The following is a 20,114-nucleotide window of genomic DNA, read 5'->3' on the forward strand; positions in this document are numbered from 1 at the left end:
CGTTTTTAGAACTGTGACCTTAAATGCCTACTTTCTGTAAGCTGTTAAGGTCTTAACGGCCATTCCACAGGTGCATGTTAATTAATTGATTATGGTCAATTGAACATGCATGGAAGACATTGTTTAAACCCTTTACAATGAAGATCTGTAGTTATCTGAAGTTATTTGGATTTTTAAAACATTATTATTGAAATACACAGTCCTGAAAAAGGGACTTTTCTTTTTTTGCTGAGTGTATATATATATATATATATATATATATACACACACACACACATAAACATATATATACACATCATATATATATATAACAACAACAAGTGCTTTACATAATGAAGAATAGAAAAATAAGAGACACAGTAAGAAAATAAAATAAGTCAACATTAATTAACATAAAATAAGAGTAAGGTCCAATGGCCAGGGGGGACAGATAAACAAAAAAAAAACTCCAGACGGTCGGAGAAAAAAAAATAAAATCTGCAGGGATTCCAGGCCATGAGACCGCCCAGTCCCCTCTGGGCAATCTACCTAACATAAATGAAACAGTCCTCTTTGTATTTATGGTTTTCACGGAAGGATTTGATGATGATGATGACCACGTGGACTTCTGGCTTTTAGTCCATCAATGCTGGGGCATCATGGTGCTTTGAGTAGGTTGGTGGTGGCGCAGGCCGCCACCACAGAGAAACCGGAAAAAGAAACGGAAGAGAGAGTAGGGGTCGGTACGGAACACACACACACATGTATATACAAAGTACATATATATGCACATATACATATCTATATATATACTGTATATACACATATATATACAAATCTATATATACACACATTCATATACATACACACACACACACACATATACACACAAATACATATATATATATATACATACACACACATATATAAACATATATATACACATATCTACTTATGTACATATACACACATATATATTATATATATCTATACTAATAAAAGGCAAAGCCCTCACTGACTGACTCACTCACTGACTCATCACTAATTCTCCAACTTCCCATGTAGGTAGAAAGCTGAAATTTGGCAGGCTTATTCCTTAAAGCTTACTTACAAAAGGTTTCTTTTCGACATTCTACACGTAATGGTCATAACGGTCGACAACATCCGCCATGTTGAACTTTCTTATTTATGGCCCCATCTTCACTAAATTTGGTAGGCGGCTTTCCTGCGCTAACCGAAACCGATGTACTTACTTATTTCGGTGGTATGATGCCACTGTCGGCCGCCATATTGAACTTTCCAACGTCACCAATTTTCAAACTTCCCGTGTAGGTAGAAGGCTGAAATTTGGCAGGCCCATTCCTTACAGCTTACTTACAAAAGTTAAGCAGGTTTCATTTCGAAATTCTACAGTCATAACGGTCAACAACGTCCGCCATATTGAACTTTCTTATTCATAGCCCCATCTTCACGAAATTTGGTAGGCGGCTTCCCTGCGCTAACCAAAACTAATATATATATACTTATTTCGGTGGTATGATGCCACTGTCAGCCTCCATATTGAACTTTCCAACGTCACTAATTCTCCAACTTCCCGTGTAGGTAGAAGGCTGAAATTTGGCAGGCTCATTCCTTACAGCTTACTTACAAAAGTTAAGCAGGTTTCATTTCGAAATTCTACGCGTAATGGTCATAACGGTCAACAACGTCCGCCATGTTGAACTTTCTTATTTATGGCCCCATCTTCTCGAATTTGGTAGGCGGCTTCCCTGCACTAACCGAAACCAATGTACGTACTTATTTCGGTGGTATGATGCCACTGTCGGCCGCCATATTGAACTTTTCAACAGTCTTTGTTACTTATGGGCCCATCTTCAAGAAATTTGGTACACGGGTTCCCAACGCTAACTGAATAGTACTTACGTACATATATACGTCTATAGCCTGCACCTCGGTCACCGTGTGAGGTGGCGTTGGGTCCCCCATCCCAATGCCTCCCACGTTGTTGGCTGCCTGCCTATATAAGACTGTCCATCGCTCCGGTCTCTACATTCCCTTCCTTGCTTCGCCACGGGATTCACGTCTCCCTACTGATAACTACAGCCTTTTGTTTAATCCACGGCTTCTCCGCTGTTTTATTGTTTGTTTATTACAATTATAGTTATCGTATAGGTATTTTACACTTACTTTACATTGCTCAGGTACCCATTTCTTTTATCATTCCAACCCCCATTACCATGTCTATCGAGATGATCACTATCGATCAAAGAACTGTCACTTATCGAGATGGCACCTACCTTTTTCCATTCTCTTTGTTACAAATTGCACGGCCATATCAGGCTCACTCTTGATATCCGGAGGAACATTCTTTCTTATGTATTGAATGACTGGGACAGGTTCAAGGGGTGGACTGATGATGGTACAGGAGATAATTATACTACACAGGAGCACTATAAGAGTGAAATGCTTAAGCCCTTCACCTATGGTTCTGCATGTGAGTTGATGGCTGCCGCTGAATTGTTCGGTTGTCGCTTTCAAGTGTACCGAAATGGCCAAATATTTTACACCTTTCGACAACCGCCAATGCCTCTTAAACATCTTAGATTCACAGGAGACGATTTCAGTAGTGGACACTTTGATGTTTATGAATGTTTAAACTCTCAAAAGCTGGATGTGATTTTATCGATGGAACCGGTTGTGTGCTTACAACGCTTGACAGATGCCAAATGTCACTCCAACACAACAAGTCCTGCAAATACTGTCATAATTGAAACAAACCATGAAACTCAAACCGATTATGACAGCAGCAATCCAAGCTGTGAGATTTGAAACAAGATTACTGTTCACATGGCCAACTGTAAGTTACATGCTCAAGAGTAAGCTCAGTGCACGGCTTGGTCATGTTACAACCGGAGGGACGAACTGACAACATGGTATACAAAGAGATCCTTAACAAATAATTATTGGCATATTTTCCCTCAGTTTAAAAAGGTTTCTTTTTTGTTCTTAATAAAAATTTTAATGCAGTACTTTGCCGCTGCGAAGTGCGGGTATTTTGCTAGTATATATATATATTAGCAAAATTATATATATATTAGCATATATATATTATTATATATATCATATCATATATATTAGCAAATATATTAGCAAAAAAAAAATATATATATATATATATATATGAATGTGATATATTTGGGGTGCGAGCAACTGTTGTTGGGGTGCTAGAATCCATCAAGGAAGAAAAAAGAAAAACATTATTTGTACAAAATCTTAATTTATTTATCCATTCCTGAATAATTAAATAGGCAGGTTATTTCGTATCAGTGCAATACGCTGCTTGTTAAAACGGATGACTCCCGCTCTTACGTGCAAGTCTGCGTGCATATTATGAACTATCTTATCTGTTCAAGTTCTATTTAAAGGAGAAGTTTATTTAGTCGACAGAAATATCTTTGGTAGGAATGTAAGTTAAATGTAGGCATCACTGCATAAATTTTTCTTCATCTTGGAAATGTAAAGAGTAAATTTGCCTTACATTCCAACCAAAGATATTTGTGTCAACTAAATAGAACTTGAAAAGATATATTTTTTCGAATTTGATCGCGTAATTCAGATCGAGTTGACGCGCACTACATCGAGCCCGCATGCTATTGTGGTTTCGCCTGCGTGCCTCAATAAGTCACCCTCCCCTCGCTCTTACTTTTTTACCGTTCATCTAATGATTATACTGAGTTTGGCGTTACCAAAGCAATCATTGATGGTGAGTAAAGTATCCATTATTCATAAAGCTTCAATTGGTGATCTGTCTTTCTGCGTTAACCGCATATTTTTTCATATGTTTCAAACCAGGGGGATGCGAGGGTAAAATGAATCGGGAAGCGCTGATATATATGTATGTGTGTGTGTGTGTGTGTGTGTGTATATATATATATATATATATATATATATATATATATATATATATATATATATATATATATATATATATATATATATATATATATATATATATATATATATATATATTGCGTGTTGCGTACGTGTTTCGCCCTAATTTTGGGGTCATCAGGCGTACATACTCCGTGCACACCCTTTCGGGAATCGAGCCTCGGACGTCGGCGCTAGAGGCGAAGCCTCTTCCATTGCGCCACGGCGTGTGGTTTGTCAATTTGAGAGTATGTAGATTGGGATATACAGTATATATATATATATATATATATATATATACACCCAGCTTCGCAGCGGAGTAGTGTGTTAAAGACGTTATGAAAAAGAAAAGGGAACATTTTGAAAATAACGTAACATGATTGTCAATATACAGTAATTGTTTTGTGAGTGTTATGAGTGTTGCTGTCATCAAGGTTTTGATTATCATTATTTGTTTCAATCAGGGTCGTATTTGTACGATGTGTTGTGTTCAAGTTACATTCCGTGTTTGTCAATCGTTGTAAAGATAACAGGTTTCATTCATCGATTCGTTTCTTACTGCATCAATAAACAGCTCGTCTTCCTCTTTATCTGAGACGTGACACACTGCATGCACGGGTTTTTTTTTTACACTGTCTTCCTTTAGCGGGACATTGACTTTTTCCACCGTGCGCTTTCCGCAGTAGCTGCAGTTATGAATATGCTTGTAGGTGTCACACGCTTCATATTTTTTTGCTGCCTTCTCAATTGTGTAATTCAGTTTTTGTTCAGCATTGTTTGGAACTGTTGCTTTTTGTCTGTGCACTGCGTCAGTTCACGTGAGCCGCTCGGTGTACATGCATCGAAGGTTCCCAGCTTTGCTGGTGCCATCTCGTGCGATGTCCACGGCTGTATTTAATGTTAGCTAAGACCCGGCACTTAAAAGTTTCTCTCGCAGTTTCGCTGAGTTTTTGCCAAACACCACCCTGACCATCTCATCTTCCTCTGCATAAGCACAGTCCTTCACCCGTGAATATTTAGCGGCAGTGTTTCTATTGGATTGCCGCTGACGGATGGCCTCATATGGGCAGGCACTAAATTACGTGTGAGGCGTAACTCCGCCTCCCATGGGCATCGAGCAGAAGTCTATTATAGTATATGGACGAAAAAATAGATTCCAGTTATGACCATTACGCGTAGAATTTCGAAATGAAACCTGCCCAACTTTTGTAAGTAAGCTGTAAGGAATGAGCCTTAGAGAATTAGTGATGAGTCAGTGAGTGAGTGAGTCAGTCAGTGAGGGCTTTGCCTTTTATTAGTATAGATAGATTCATTGAAATTATGTATGTAAACACACTGTTTATATACAGTAAAACCTAAATATTATTTTAACGATATAGTGTCTCCGATATCACAGGTGTTACATGTTATGTTACAGCCATTACGCTAGACAGGCCACCAGCAATAAATACGTACAATGCAAGAAAAATTGTATACAGTAAATGTGTGTACAGTGACACTAAACGTACGTACATGGTACGTATATGCTCGCAAACCGAGGTTCCACTGTACATAGAATAACCACCTAGGGCAGCTCTTGAGTAAAGCCCTTCATTTTTCAATGTCACAATTTTGAGACTAGGATAAAAAAATGAAGGTTTTACTAAGTAAATCACACAAGAACACACAGGTGTGTTCCTACAGGGTGATGAGTCCAGGGTAAAATTAAGAATACTGAATACATGAGTATGCAGCAGAGCACTCCTGTTTATTGCTTACTCCAACAAAAGCTATTCTTTTTCTTTCTCTCTTTTTATCTGCAGCCTCCTCCTGTTCTTTGCCTGGAGAGCCCTTGCTTCTGTTTCTCCTCCCACACCACGCTCGCCTTGTGAGGAGAGGTGATTCCTTTTAAAGTGTGACCTGGGAGTATTTTGTTTGTCAGAAGGACTTGATTGATAAGCAATTTTTTGTATCAGCTGGATCCATATAGAAATAATGAGTCTGCCTCCAAAGACCACTTGCCCCTAAGCAGCTCCAGAATTCTCTTCTGGCAGGTTTGCATGTTCAGGCTACACATTCCATGCAAACTTGTGAAGGTCTAACCTTAGTCAAGGTTAGGGATATCCTGCCATTTAGTAAGGCCAGAGGAATATTTTGTCCTTGTTTGCAGACCTCCGCTAATCCACCTGGAAGGGTGATCAGACATAGCTCTACTTTTTTTCCTATCTCAATAGTTTATTAAAAGTAAAAACAAATAAGTGTAGTGAAAGGCTTGTGCATAGTATCCATCAGTGGTTCTCTGTATTCTCATAGTTTTCATGAACAATATCAGCGTTTCAGTAGCTTCTTGACTAGATTTTCCACAGCTGCTTGAAATAGTGATACTCCTTTCTATCGGCCACCTATCTAAATTGGCTGATTTTTCAGTATCAAAGACTTGCTTTTTTGGTAAATTAGTTGTATTGTTTCTTTACATCAGGTAGGTAGGTAGCTAGCTAGCTAGCTTGTAGTACACCTCTTATTTTTTGCAGTAAAGCAAACTTTACCAGAGCGAGAGAACCAGAATATTAGCATTTACATTAAAGAAAGTGGAGTAATAAATTAAGTGAAAAAGTAATTAGAGGAGTCATCCTATACAAATAGACAAATAACAAAAAAGCAACTTTACTTAAATCAAACCTTTTTGTTTTGTCCTTTAATTAAAACGAACACTGCTTGTCTGAGTTTGAACAGTGAGCAAGTTTGTGTTAAGTGCAGCAACTCATGTTTTGACATAGAATAAGTAAATTTCAAGGAGAAATTGAAATTGTTGCTTAGTAAACCAATAGCTTGTTAGCTTAACAGCAAAATTTGTCTCTTTTGCTTGTGAAGTTGTTAAACATGTTAGCCTTGTATCTTCTTTATGCTGTAAATATCTGGGGTCTCGTGTATAATTGGTGCCTATGCACAAAAATGTTGTGTACACCTGTTTCCATGCTTACTTTGAGATGTACAAAAACTAAACTTTGCATAAAGCCACACACATTTTCATGGCAGCCTCACGCTATACGTATGCAAGTTTCTGCTCGGTTTTGCAAATGGGCTGCACTCAGCATCAAAGCAGTGTTTCTGTTGTCTTTTTTTTTTAGATTCACATTCAATAATGTGGGATATATCAGATACTAGGCACTTGATTGTAAACATTCCCTAACAATATAATAGTTCACGGAATGGCTAAATTATTCCAGCTACTGTAGCTGCTCTAGCATTGTTAGAATAGTCTCACTAGCAATGCTATTTATAGATGATGATGACTAGTTTCTAAGTTGATTTTGATTTCCAAGAGCTATCTTCTTGGAACTGTGTGCTGAACGGGTGCCGGCTTTACAAAGGCAGACTTTGAGGAACTGTGCTGTACCTGCTCCTTTGCAAGTTCTGTCCACCCTCCAGTTTTTAGCCACTGGAGCTTTTCAATGTGAACTTGCTGACCGATCGGGTATTTCATAGTCATCACTGAGTTCCACAATGCCAGCTGTAATAGGATGGCTTTTGCCACTGTCTTTTAACAAAACACTGAAGTGGGATATTTATATACTGATTTGAGTATTCAAATATGTGAAATTATGGGAGGAGTTAGGGTGAGGCTTTGGGCACGTGTTAAATTTCACGTTCAGTGGGTTTTTTAAAGGAAAAGTGCATATAACTTGGTGTACAAACAGTTTTATTTATCTGGATTTTTTTTCTGCATATGCACATTTCCAGTTTTGTCCTTGCGCCATGTTTTAGTGTGAATTCCACGCACTATGTTATATGAGTCAATCAGTCCAGGAGTTGCTTGGTGAGAAAGCTGCCCATAAAATTGACACTGTTCCATTGTCAGAGAACACTGTGTATAGATGGATATCTGGCATGACTGAAATGTAATAGACCAATTACTGGAACAGGTAAATAAACAGCCCTTGGATTTAATTGCAGTTGCACAAAAGCACAGATGTAGCTAATGCATCATAACTTATTGCCTGTGTGGGATTTATTGGAAGTGGAAAGTTTGTTTTCTGCTTTTGTCCATACGCCATGTTTTAGTGTGAATTCTAAGCACAGCGTTATGCATGAGGCCCCTGGACAATTATCATTTAAATTGGATCAGAAATCTATTTGAAATCCATTTCAGTCCAGAACTGAAGAGTATTGTCTTGATTTAAGTTCCCAGGAGGAATTAATTGAAGTAGCCAGTGCTGGAAGTTTGAAAATGCAAACCTCTGCCATTCCCCTGTCAGAATTTTGGAGCAATCTCAGAAATGTATATCCAGTGTTGAATGAAAGCCATCCGAAGGCGTTTTACCATTTGCAACAACATACCTGTGTGAGGCAGGTTTTTCTTCAATGAAAGTACTAAAAACCAAAAGAGAAACGTGTCTAAATGTGAAAAATGATTTGAGATTGTCCCTATGCCAGCTGCAACCCAGCTTGGAGAAACTGCAAACACATCCAAGCACAAAAATATCATTAGGCCTAGGGTGAGTTTTATTTATTTATTATGAGCAGTCAATTTTTCCATAGTAAAAGTGCCTTGTTTTGTATAGTTTTGTTACATGCAATTAATAGGTAGGAAGTCCGTATAGCAGTTTATCATAGACATGTGGAATTTGTCATTTTTGGATGGTGATAGGTTGGGGGTCCTCAGCCCAAGGTAAGTCTCTTGGAGGGGTCTTGGCATGAAAAAGGTTCGGAACCGCTGGTTTAGGGATTCTTCCTCATTAGAATGTCTACTTCAGCTTTCATGCCTTAAGTCATCATAATAAGCAGCTCTTTGATTGGCAGTTTATAGTCTGATAGCCTGCTGGCTTGGGTGGGTGCACCTGCACAGCTGCTTGCTTGTCGACATGGTAAACCTCTTGGCTTATGTTTGTGTGTGGTGTTTTTTTTAGCATGCTAAATTCTATAATTGGCTTTATTGTTTTTAAGCGTGATAACCCTGTTATTAGTGTGGAGCAGCTATACCTGTGGAGTTGACCAAGTACAGCAGTGCAAACTGGATATTATAATAAATGTAGGTGTTAGTCAATATATGTTTCACACTCAGAGGTCACAGTACACAAATTTGACTATTTATATTCATGATCACTACTAACTTGTAACTGGAGGTTTGAACAGGTGCTCTGTGGTCATTTATAATTTAAACAAGGTTTTACCAAACATATAATTATTAATCAATTAAAATGAAAATCTTGCAAGGTTCTGTGCTGATTGTGCCTTCTCTTTTACTTTGATCTCCAAGTACAGCTGCTTACTAATCTTTCATGCAATGTACACTCTGCTTATACTGTTTCTTGTGTTTGCAAAAGAGAAAAAAAATCCATCTTGTTGACTCTTTACTTCCAACAACCACAGCTAAATAATCTCTTGGGATATGCTAAAAATTCACATATAATGTATGGATTTAATAAAAACACAGACTGCTTTGCCCCAGCATTAACAACATCTGTCCAATCTGTGGATGCTCCACCTCGCAACTTACAGGTCTTAAAGGATCACCTTAATGTCTTATAAGGCTCATTCCTCGATGGGTCAGAGCTGTTTCAGTGACATAAATGGGACATACAAAATATTAGGCAGGTGGTTTTAATGTTGTGGTTGATCGGTGTATAGTGACGGGATCTAGAAGGCTCTCCCTAGAATGCCTACTGTCCTTCCAGTCCTGAGGTTAGCATAGTTGCTTGTTTCTCTTTCCTACTCTCCTTGTAGGACAACATACCACAACTGAAAACCGAAAGGGATTATACTCTGAGTTCTCTAATGGGACTAGTGCTGGGCGATATGACGATATATATCGTGGGGACGATAGAAAAGTGTCTATCGTCCTATTTCTCTTCTATCGTTTGTATCGTTTCTAACCTAATTTTATCAATTACTAAAGAAAATATTGCATTAAATAGGCTATGACAAATGAATGATAATGTCTTGTCGCTGTGCAATGCATACTCTATCCTTTATATAAGTGATAATCAAAAATAAAAATGAACTTTTTCGCAAAGAAACTCCATTTTGTGGTTTTGTGACAGTTCAGTTAAATGTCACTTCAAAATAAAGTTGCAAAAAAAAGTATGCAATGATATTTTTGTCAAACTTTTAAGAGAATAACTGGAAACGTACTTTATTGTGGGTGGTTTATCGTGATATATATCGTTATTGTGATATAAAATAATCCATATCGTGATATATGATTTTTCCATATCGCCCAGCACTAAATGGGACGATATCAAAATTTCACATCATGTTATAGTAACCAAAATTAATTGTTATATCCGCTCTATAGTTTAAATGTGGTAAAAAAAACACACACAAAAAAGTTTGAATCATTTCACCACATATTACATTGAAACATAAACTATTGTCGTTCAAAAAAACAATTTCACTGTGTCATATGTTTTAAACCACTTGTTTAATGACAGTTGCTACAAATAGACATAAACAACCCACAAATAAGTTGCATTAAAATCATTTATGTGTAGTTTTCAATAACCACAAATAAACTTACAATATGCAGATTTTTAACAATATCAAAACACTCAGATAAACCACACAAATATGCATCTGTCAACATTAAAAGATCACAAATGTAAACAAATCAAATGAGTGGGAGTGATTTTAAATCTCTTCATAAAGAAATAAAGTGTTTCTGGCCTAATCTCCTATATGTATTCAACTCCTTTATTGTAAAATGAAATGTAAAAATATCAACATGTTTATTCTCTCTGGTTTGATTGGTGACCTTTGAGGGAAGAGAATGTGTTCACTGGTACTGAACAGTTTTTCTGGAATTCATAAAACTTCCAGACAACTTTGGCAAGGTGAAGTATAGCCCTTTCCTCCACATCAGTGGATCCTCTTGTGCTTGAATGGATGATAGTGAAAGATAAATGTATGTGATTTACAATCCAAGCAAAACCTGTGTTCACTTTGGATTATGTTGCTACTAATTACATATATGTAATTAAATTTAGTGAAACAGGTTTGATTTTAATGGTGGTGTTTGGTCAGAAGATTGTTTCAATGCTATTGTCTATTCAAAAGGCCCTTTCACAAATAGTTTATCCATAAACCTCTAGTGATTTACACATTTGGGATGTTCTAATGTATGAACACAGCAGCTGTGTAAAACTGTTATGTCATTGATTTATATTTGATAGTCTGTCTACACTTTAGGACATTATATTCATTCCTTCAGCAATTTTTTTTTCTCTTTTTGTTACTCAGCATCATGGCTAACATTCTTCATGCAGAGGACTATAAATTCATCCCCCTTAAATTTGACACAAGTTAGTTTAACACAAGATTTTACACTTAGTGGGGAGAATGGAAATGTGTTGGAGCTGAAAAACCCATAGTTTAAATAGCACTCTGATATTAGTACTTCAGGTGTTTTTCAAATGTCACTGCTTATTCTTTCTGATGTTTACAGAAGTTTATCAAATCCTAAGTAGATAAAGTTATCAGCTAGTCTTTCAAATAGTTTATTTATACTATACTGGGACATCTAGGTGGCGCAGTGGTAGCGCTGCTGCTTTGCAGTAAGGAGACCAAGGTTCACATCCCAGGTCCTCCCTGTGTGGAGATTGCATGTTCTCCCCGTGTGGATTTCCCCCAGATGTTACCTCCTACAGTCCAAAGACATGCAGGTTAGGTGAGTTGGTCCTAGTGTGTGGTTGGAGGGTCTGTCTGTGTGTGTGTATTCACCCTGTGATGGACTAGTGCCCTGACCAGGGACTGTCACTGCCTTGTGCCCTATGGTAGCTAAGATATGCTTCAGCGCCCCCTGTGGCCCTGTTCATTACCGAGAGGTTTAGAAAATGACTGACTATACTATACTGAGAAAAATAAGCATTTTTACTTTTTCATCCATACTATACTTTTTTTTGTCAGTTTCATTTTCTGTAGTTTTAAGGCAGTTAAGCATTCTACCTAAGGCTGTAAGTGTGAATGCTATTAATTTAAGAACTTTGATTAATTAATTTTAGTTAATTTAAGAACTAAAATAAAGTTAATATATTCTTAGCTTAGGTGGTGTAGACTGATTAGCACTGCCAGTTTACAGATCCAGGTACTTGGTTAAAACCCAGTACCTGAGTGTATATGTGGATTTTGCATGTTTTCCCTTTGTTTTGTGGGGTTTACTGAGTACTCCCTACTCCTCTGAACTGGAGTAAGTGGGTTTGAAAATGACTATAACTTTATTAGTTTGTCAGTAAACATATTTGCTTTGTGATTATCTTGAACTTTTGTCAAAACCAAAGGACATGAATGTAAACATTAATCATGGTCCTACAAAGTCCTCATTTTTCTGCTACATTATCCTTCTTTAAAGAGTTAAAAAGAAAGCAGCCTTAGCTATACATCTGATTTTCCTGTAGTTATCCTTGAGCATTGCTCATCTTTTCGTGTGTGTCATTCATTTAACTCCCCAGTTTCAGTTTTAAAGGCAGTTAGTCCGCCACAGAGATGTTTTAAAGAAATGATGATTATTTTTTTTTTTACTTTAGTCACAATGCTCCCACGAACTGGCAGCAGTTAGTTTGTCAAATTAACATGAATGAAAATATTTGTATTGATTTTAGCACAGTAATATATTTCAGCCTCCACTTTAAGATTGTTTAAAATGTGCTTTAGAAGAAACTTGACTAAACTAAGTGTAATTCTCCTGTCTTTGACTCCAATGATCAGCCGATTACCAAATTCCACAGCTGCATGCTTACATCAAGAACACCTGCAATACATAATGACATATGCATGCAAGCTTAACAAATTAAATAAATGGAAGAAAAAAATGTTATCTACAGTTTTCTATTTTAGGACTATGACAGGTTTTTAGAATTTTAATTATCACATGGAGCACTAAATTTTAGGGTCGCTTTATTGATTATGAATTTCCCTTATGACAACTGAAGAGAGTGTGGTGGCTCTAAATTGGCAAGCAAAGTCACAATTGGTTTTTTTTCTGGCAGATAAATTAGAGAGTGGATTTGAATATAAATATCACAATTTGATTTTAACATAAATATCACAATCTATTCATCTCTACTTTGAAGTGTAAATAGTTAATGCTAGCAAACCACATGAAAAAATTAATCTTTAATATTTGTTTGAAGGCCATATTTATTAAAGATTATGATTTGAAGAATAAATGACCTGGGTCTGAAACATGCATAAAACTAGACTTCTGAGGCTAGGCTGTTTTTTTTACAATTTGTAAAAGTCATAATTTTATTCTTTAAAATGAGCAAGTAGATTTGCTACTCCTGTTTTAGGTTGCTTATGTTTAATCATACAGCTAAACTAAATGCCTTCAAACATAGATACTATATACTAAACAAAATACAGACTCCTGTAGATGTGAAAGACGGTCTTAACCTTGCCTCCAAGCTGCCAATTGTGTCACCCCCAACATCAGTTTCTTTTAGGGAGTCAGTGAAGAGCAGATTCAATAACATGGTTGTATGCTTGCATTTTTTGTCATTCTGCTTTTTGGAAGGCAGATCATGCTGGCATGAGTCACACTTACCACTGCTTGAATAATATGCAGAATTAAGCAGGCGCCCACGGATGGTAAATGTGTCATTGACCTTTTTCTAATTTTAGTCTAGTCTTGAGTTTGAGAAATGGAGGCTTTGCTTTGCATGCTAGTTTTAGAGGGAGGAATTTGTTGCAGTTGTCCTTTTGTTAATTACTAGGGCCATTTGCTGCAATTGAGCTTATTGAAATTTCTGAGTAGAATTTAACATGGCAAAAGCTGTCTGTACCCAAATTTAACACTAAATTCTTGAGTTATTCATTGGTCAACACCAAGAGCAGCTATGGAACATTTGGTTATATTCACCTACATGTATGTACATTATAGGTTTTATAGCGAAATCTCATGTATTAAATCCCAAGGCAAACATGTGAAATTTGGTTTCTTCTTATTAATTTTTTAACCTGACCTGTACCAGAGTAATTAAATTTTGCAGCTCTTATTCCAATAATCTATGAAATTTCATTATTGCAACATAATCTAAATATAAAGATTGCGATCCATCCCAAAATCTTGCTAAACAAATAGCGAATGTAATTTTACCTTTTCATATCTTTATTGACTGCATTGTTTCAGTATTCCTTCAGCAGCATTAAAAAATAATCAGATATTTCCTGTAACTGCTAATGAGGCCTGCTTTGTATTTAGAAAGCATTTTGGTTCACTTCTCTTAAGTGAACTGTTTAATTTTATGTATCTGGCATGTTTCGTACAGCTTGCTTTGTATTCATGCTGCAACATTTCAATGGGAGTGAGGATAGGACATTGAATTTATCGTTCTAAAATCTAGATTTTTTTTTGTTAATCCCTTCTGTCATTGATTTACTTCTGTGTTTGTGGTCATTGTCATTGTGCATGAACCAGCTTCTTTTTGGGGTTCAGATTACAGATGTATGCCTTTACTTTTATGTAGTGTTTTTTTTTTCTTAAGTTTATTATAGTTACTCTTTTTTTTTTTTTCTTATTCTGTTTTGTATTAGTGTTTGTACTTTTAACATAAATATTTGACAACCTTAGAATGCTGCAGTTTTAAGGTAACGTTGCAACTTTTTACAGTATATCTTTTCAGGGTAAGGAAGTGTTTTTATTGTGATTTACTTTTCTGTCTTAGCATTTTCAAACATGTTGATCTGTTTATTAACTGTGTGCCAAACTCCACTGGTTTCATTGTGAAAAACTAGTTTTATTGAGTTCATTTTATATTAGTGTGTATAGCCAAAAGAAGCAAAAGATTAAAGAACAATATTCTAAACTGCTGGCGGCTTTTGTAAATACAGCACACCATTGCATTTGACTGTGTACCAGGGCTAGGCAGTATGGACTAAAATGAATGATTATTGTGACCCAACATGTGATATTCAACATTTCCCAATACATTCTCAGAACATATTAAAGATTGAAGATTACCACCACATAGACATGTACAAAAATGCGTTCTATGCCGAGTCCACAACCCAGTATATTTTCTCACAATAATGATATGAAATATTAACAGAGTAAAAAACTGTTTTTTTTCCAAAATGTAAAACAATTTCATGAATAGCTGTACCTCAAAGAAACCGCTCAAATAACATTTTTTCTACCATTTTTGAGCTTCCATTTTATATATTGCATTCAACACCTTGTCTGCCTTTGCAAATGTCTCTATTTGCATGATCCCAACTCCCTTCTCTCTCTCTATTTATTTGATTTGTATATAAGGAAAGACAAAATTCCTGGTTCCTTGCCACGCTAATTACAGATGATAACACACATACATGTGTATATTAAACATAAATTGTTTTATAATTTATGGTATTTGTTATAGTTATAAATCATGTATTTGCATATACTGTGCATACTTTTTCTTGTCTGTAACAGTCTTTATGATGTGTTTGGGTATTTGTTTTAGATCATTTACCAGCATAGTAAGTACTGCATTTGTGGTAGGGCAACTTATAATTTGCATTTGGCGTTCTTCAAAGCTTCTGGTTGGTGTCGGGGAAGAATCTGTAAGGGAGGGGGTGCACGGAAGACTGATATTTCGGTGGACCTGGAATCATTTTACCGACACAGTGAAACTTTATTTTCACGTTCAATTGCAATGAACGCTGAAGTAACATCTCTCTGTTAAAATTTGGCATTATAAAGTCACAGATTTTTCATTAATTGATATTTTATTGTTATTGCTATCCTAAGCTCACAATGGTTATGTTTTTGATTTTCTGCAATAATTTTAACAGATTCAAAGATCACCAGAACTACATATTAATACATGTTAACATGAAAAATCACTATATGTTGAATATCTTTTGGGTAGCACTTTAGTTTAGGCACTGCAAAAATGCATCTATTACTCATTTACTGTTATGTAACAAGACCTTAACAAAGGCTCCTTCTGATGTTAATGACATTTACAAAGCATTTGTAAAGTGGTTATTAATCCATGCAATGTGACCTACTAAAATAATTTCACTTTGGAATGGTCAGTGGTGGTTTCTTCCGGTTTCTTTGTGGTGGTGGCCTGCGCCACCTCCACCTACTCAAAGCATCATGATGCTCCAACAATGATGGATGGATTAAAAGGCAGAAGTCTACGTGACCATCATCATCAAGCTCTTCCGTGAGAACTCTAAATCCAAAGAGGACTGTTTCATTTATGTTAGGTAGAATGCCCAGAGGGGACTGGGCAGTCTAATGGTCTGGAATCCCTACAGATTTTTTTTTTCTCCAGCCGTCTGGAGTTTTTTTGTTTTTTCTGTCCACCCTGGCCATTGGACCTTACTCTTATTCTATGTTAATTAATGTTGACTTATTTTATTTTCTTACTGTGTCTTTTATTTTTCTATTCTTCATTATGTAAAGCACTTTGAGCTACTTTTTGTATGAAAATGTGCTATATAAATAAATGTTGTTGTTGTTAAGCAGGACATAATTTCTCTATTGCATACTTTATTGTAAGACCTGTGAATCATTCATATTAACAAGTAATATTGCCAGTGTTATCAAAGCATTTCACATCGACCCCTAAACACAGAAACAGGGAAATAACGGATTACTTAATTAGGTCAGGTGTCCAATTAAAATCGAAGTTTGTGGGAGCAAAAGATTTCAGCCGTTTAGGGCCCCAGGACAGAGACTGAAAATTACTATGCTAATGACTGATCCTGTTGTAGTATATTGCTGCTTGAATCCTTTTGATCTACATATTGACTTTGAAAGTGATGTGACACAAATATATGTGGTAAGGGAAAGCATTGTACTATGGATGAGAGGTGATTCAACTGTGTAAAAAACACCAACAAGCATACGACATGTTCTGTTTGTGTCTGTAAGCTGGTAAACTATTAACTTGCTTGCAGCAGTAGTGCTTAGGGATCAACGTAAATTATATGTACTTGTCTTGAGAGAATTATACTATAGTGATGAAATTATATGTGTGTTTAGAAATGCCATTTGGTAATGTACGGAGTAGAGAGGCGAAGTAAAGTGTCCTGAGCATAGCAGAAGAGGGTATATACTATAGGTATTTGCAAAGTGCAATTTTCATTCAAATTCTTTTATGAGCCTCAAAGATAATAGGGTATTATGTATTTGAAAATCCATATTTGTCTTTCAGTTTACTTTGTTAGTACAGTACACACTTCATAGTGAGAAAAAGGCCACCCTGGCCGTACAGTGTACCAGGAACCACTGGTAGAATAAATGAGAATTAATTCAAACACTTATATCAGCTGAAAAGAAATTTGCTTTTCAGTTTCATATCCATTTGTCTGAAACATACCTAGAAACAGGAGTATCTAGACTAAAGCCACACAAATTAAATGTGAAAATCCAACATAAATAGTGATTGGGCAGGGATTTGCGCTTGGGAGTTTGGCTCTGTGAAGCAATAGTGTCACTCACTACCCAGCCATTTTGGGACAGTACGTAATAGAGGGCTGCTGGCTTTAAAAGACTAGACTTTGGTCCCACGATGCTCATTAACTATGCAGAATCTGAATGTGAATTTCAGATATGCACAGTATGTTATTTTTCTTTAGATACTGCTATTTCATCCAAAATTTCAAAGGTTTGCATGCTTGGTTAGAGGAGGGGCCTCGTGGATGTGAGCATGAGTTTACAATGCCAAACATATGGTCCTGGTATCTGCTCCACAGGTTCCTGTGCTGTGCACAGAGCTCCCAGGATAAAGTCTGGGTCCGCACGGCCCTAAATTTGAGTAAGTGAGTAACAAAGTGGTTGGATCAGTGGATGTACATAATATTTACTAGCTTATGTGATTATGAAAGTTAAATACTTCTTTTTCCATCCATCCATCCATCAAGGGTTTTGGCAGGTTGTTTTTATCCCTGGAAGAATTTATGCTGTCTTTTCTTCTTTTGCAGTAGCCACCAATAAAATGTCTCTCTGCATTTTCAAAAATCTGGCACTCAGAGCAACATGCCAGACTGCGGGGGCAGTGAGAAGGCCAGGCCTGAGTTGCATTGTTTGTGTTTCATTTCCGTCATAGTGGGATCTGGTTACTTAAAACTTCTTGTGTTTATGCCCCCCTTTTTTAATTGTCCAAGAATGCCACCACTTGAGGAAGAAAAAGTCCTAGATTTATTCAGAGTGACAGTTGTTTTTTTTTTTTTGTTCTCCTGTTCAGTTATGTAGTGCTGTCTTTATCAGCTCACTTAGGTCAGTCTTTTTAGCCAGAATGGCATGCAGAGGGTGAGGGTCATTGTCCATGATACCCAGTAGATTACGTGTCCTTTACTTACCAGTTACCTCTTCAAGAGCCACTGTGATTCCCAAGGATGATTCTAACTTACAGAGTTTGCTAAGTTAACTTGCAGTAATGTTGCTGATGTGGTATATTGTTGTATAGAAGGATGCACCTGCTACAATAGACTCCTAAAATACAGCGAAATTCACTCGAAAGAGGCCCTGAGTATTCTGTAATAACTCTCACTAGGACGAAGCATTCTGAATGAAACAATGTGCAATATGCTCCTCAGTATATGGAGGTTTGGAGAAGCTGGGATGCCCCTGTGTCAGAGCGTTTAACCTCTGTTTGCAATTTCTGGGTGCATACTGCCCGTACCCCTTCACTCAGTCACTCAACTTCTCATCAGGATGGTGGTGTACAATATTGAGCAGCACATCGTCATGGTGTGAACCTGTTGGGTCACCATTTCGTTTAAGCAATGTCAGAATCAACTGGATGATCATGAGTTAACAGAAGTTTATTTCCAGCAACATGGAGCAATGTGTCACACATCGGCAAGGAGCATGGTAGAAATAAAGTCCTTCTTCGGCAATAGGGTAATTTCAAAGGTGCTTTGGCCACCACGGTTGCCAGATATGACACCAGACTTCCTCCTTTGGGGGTATGCTCAAAGGAAAAGTCTATTGGAACAAGCCTTGTACTGTGGAAAATTTGAAGGTAAACACCCAATGTGAAATTGCTGCTATTCCTCCCAAGACGCTTGCCGATACGTTAAGTAACATGGAGCGCCATGTCAAAATGTGTTTGTCAGAAAACAGAAACCACTCCCAGCACTGCATGTAATGCATTTGATTACACATACATCAAGGTATATAGCGTATTTTTTTTTGTTTCAGATTTCTTCATCTTAACGGGAGTTACAACAGAATATTCGGAGCCTCTTTTGAGTGAATCTCCCTGTATTTGTAACTAATGCCGGAATACTCCAAAGAATCTTAGCCTCGTCCCAAAAAACTAGCCCTACTTGTACAGAGCCTCATTGTTGGTAGTCCAGTTATGTTAGATGTACCCTTGGTACTTAGTTGATTGTAAAGTTATTCCATAGATAGTGAAGAATGATGAGGCAACTTGGACCAAATACAACATCTCCTTTGTATTGTCAATGCTGAGTTGCAGTTGGTTCTTTTGTTAGCTGTCAACAAAGCTCTTGATCAAAGTTCTGTACTAATTCTCCTGTCTTCCCTTAATACACCCAATTATTCCTGTATCTTTTGAAAATTTGTTAGTTGCTCAACTTGGTGGAAATTTTATAAAATGACTAAATTGTAGTAATTTCTGTACCCCGCCTGACACTTTTGCTGCGTATACAGTAAATGTGTCTTGACACACAGCCTTGTAACCATATAAACTGTGGTTTGCCAGTTACATAGTTAAAAGTCCAGGATGCCATGAATGCATCTACCTGCATTAACTGTAGCTTCTCAACACAGACTGTATACTATTGAATGCACTGAGAAATAAAAAAAAAACACAACAAAATCCTCCTAGGTCTTACTGCATTGTTCTTATGGTAGTAGGCTATGTCAAGCAGGTAGATAACGGCATGTTCTGCTTAAATGTAGAATGTACATGGTAATATGGTGTGTGTGTGTGTATGTATATATATGTATGTGTGTGTATATATATATATATATATATATATATATATATATATATATATATATATATATATATATATATATATATATATATACATACAGTGGTGTGAAAAACTATTTGCCCCTTCCTGATTTCTTATTCTTTTGCATGTTTGTCACACAAAATGTTTCTGATCATCAAACACATTTAACCATTAGTCAAATGTAACACAAGTAAACACAAAATGCAGTTTTTAAATGATGGTTTTTATTATTTGGGGAGAAAAAAAAATCCAAACCTACATGGCCATGTGTGAAAAAGTAATTGCCCCTGAACCTAATAACTGGT

At 36.7% G+C, this 20,114-nt stretch overlaps 1 protein-coding gene across 5 annotated transcripts in view; it reads left to right on the plus strand.

The window, feature by feature from the left end:
- Positions 1–20,114, plus strand: part of LOC120537426 (arf-GAP with coiled-coil, ANK repeat and PH domain-containing protein 2-like) — a 177,621-nt gene that overhangs the window by 19,450 nt on the left and 138,057 nt on the right. For 4 of the 5 annotated variants that reach the window (XM_039766354.1, XM_039766374.1, XM_039766363.1 and 1 more), the window contains exon 2: positions 5,712–5,786. The exons of the other annotated variant lie outside the window; for it this stretch is intronic. In XM_039766354.1, coding sequence (XP_039622288.1) covers positions 5,712–5,786 — 75 coding nt within the window. The remainder of the gene's footprint in view (positions 1–5,711; positions 5,787–20,114) is intronic. 5 annotated transcript variants of the gene reach the window in all.

The sequence above is a fragment of the Polypterus senegalus genome, chromosome 1 (genome assembly GCF_016835505.1).
Source record: "Polypterus senegalus isolate Bchr_013 chromosome 1, ASM1683550v1, whole genome shotgun sequence".
NCBI classification, from domain to species: Eukaryota; Metazoa; Chordata; class Cladistia; order Polypteriformes; family Polypteridae; genus Polypterus; species Polypterus senegalus.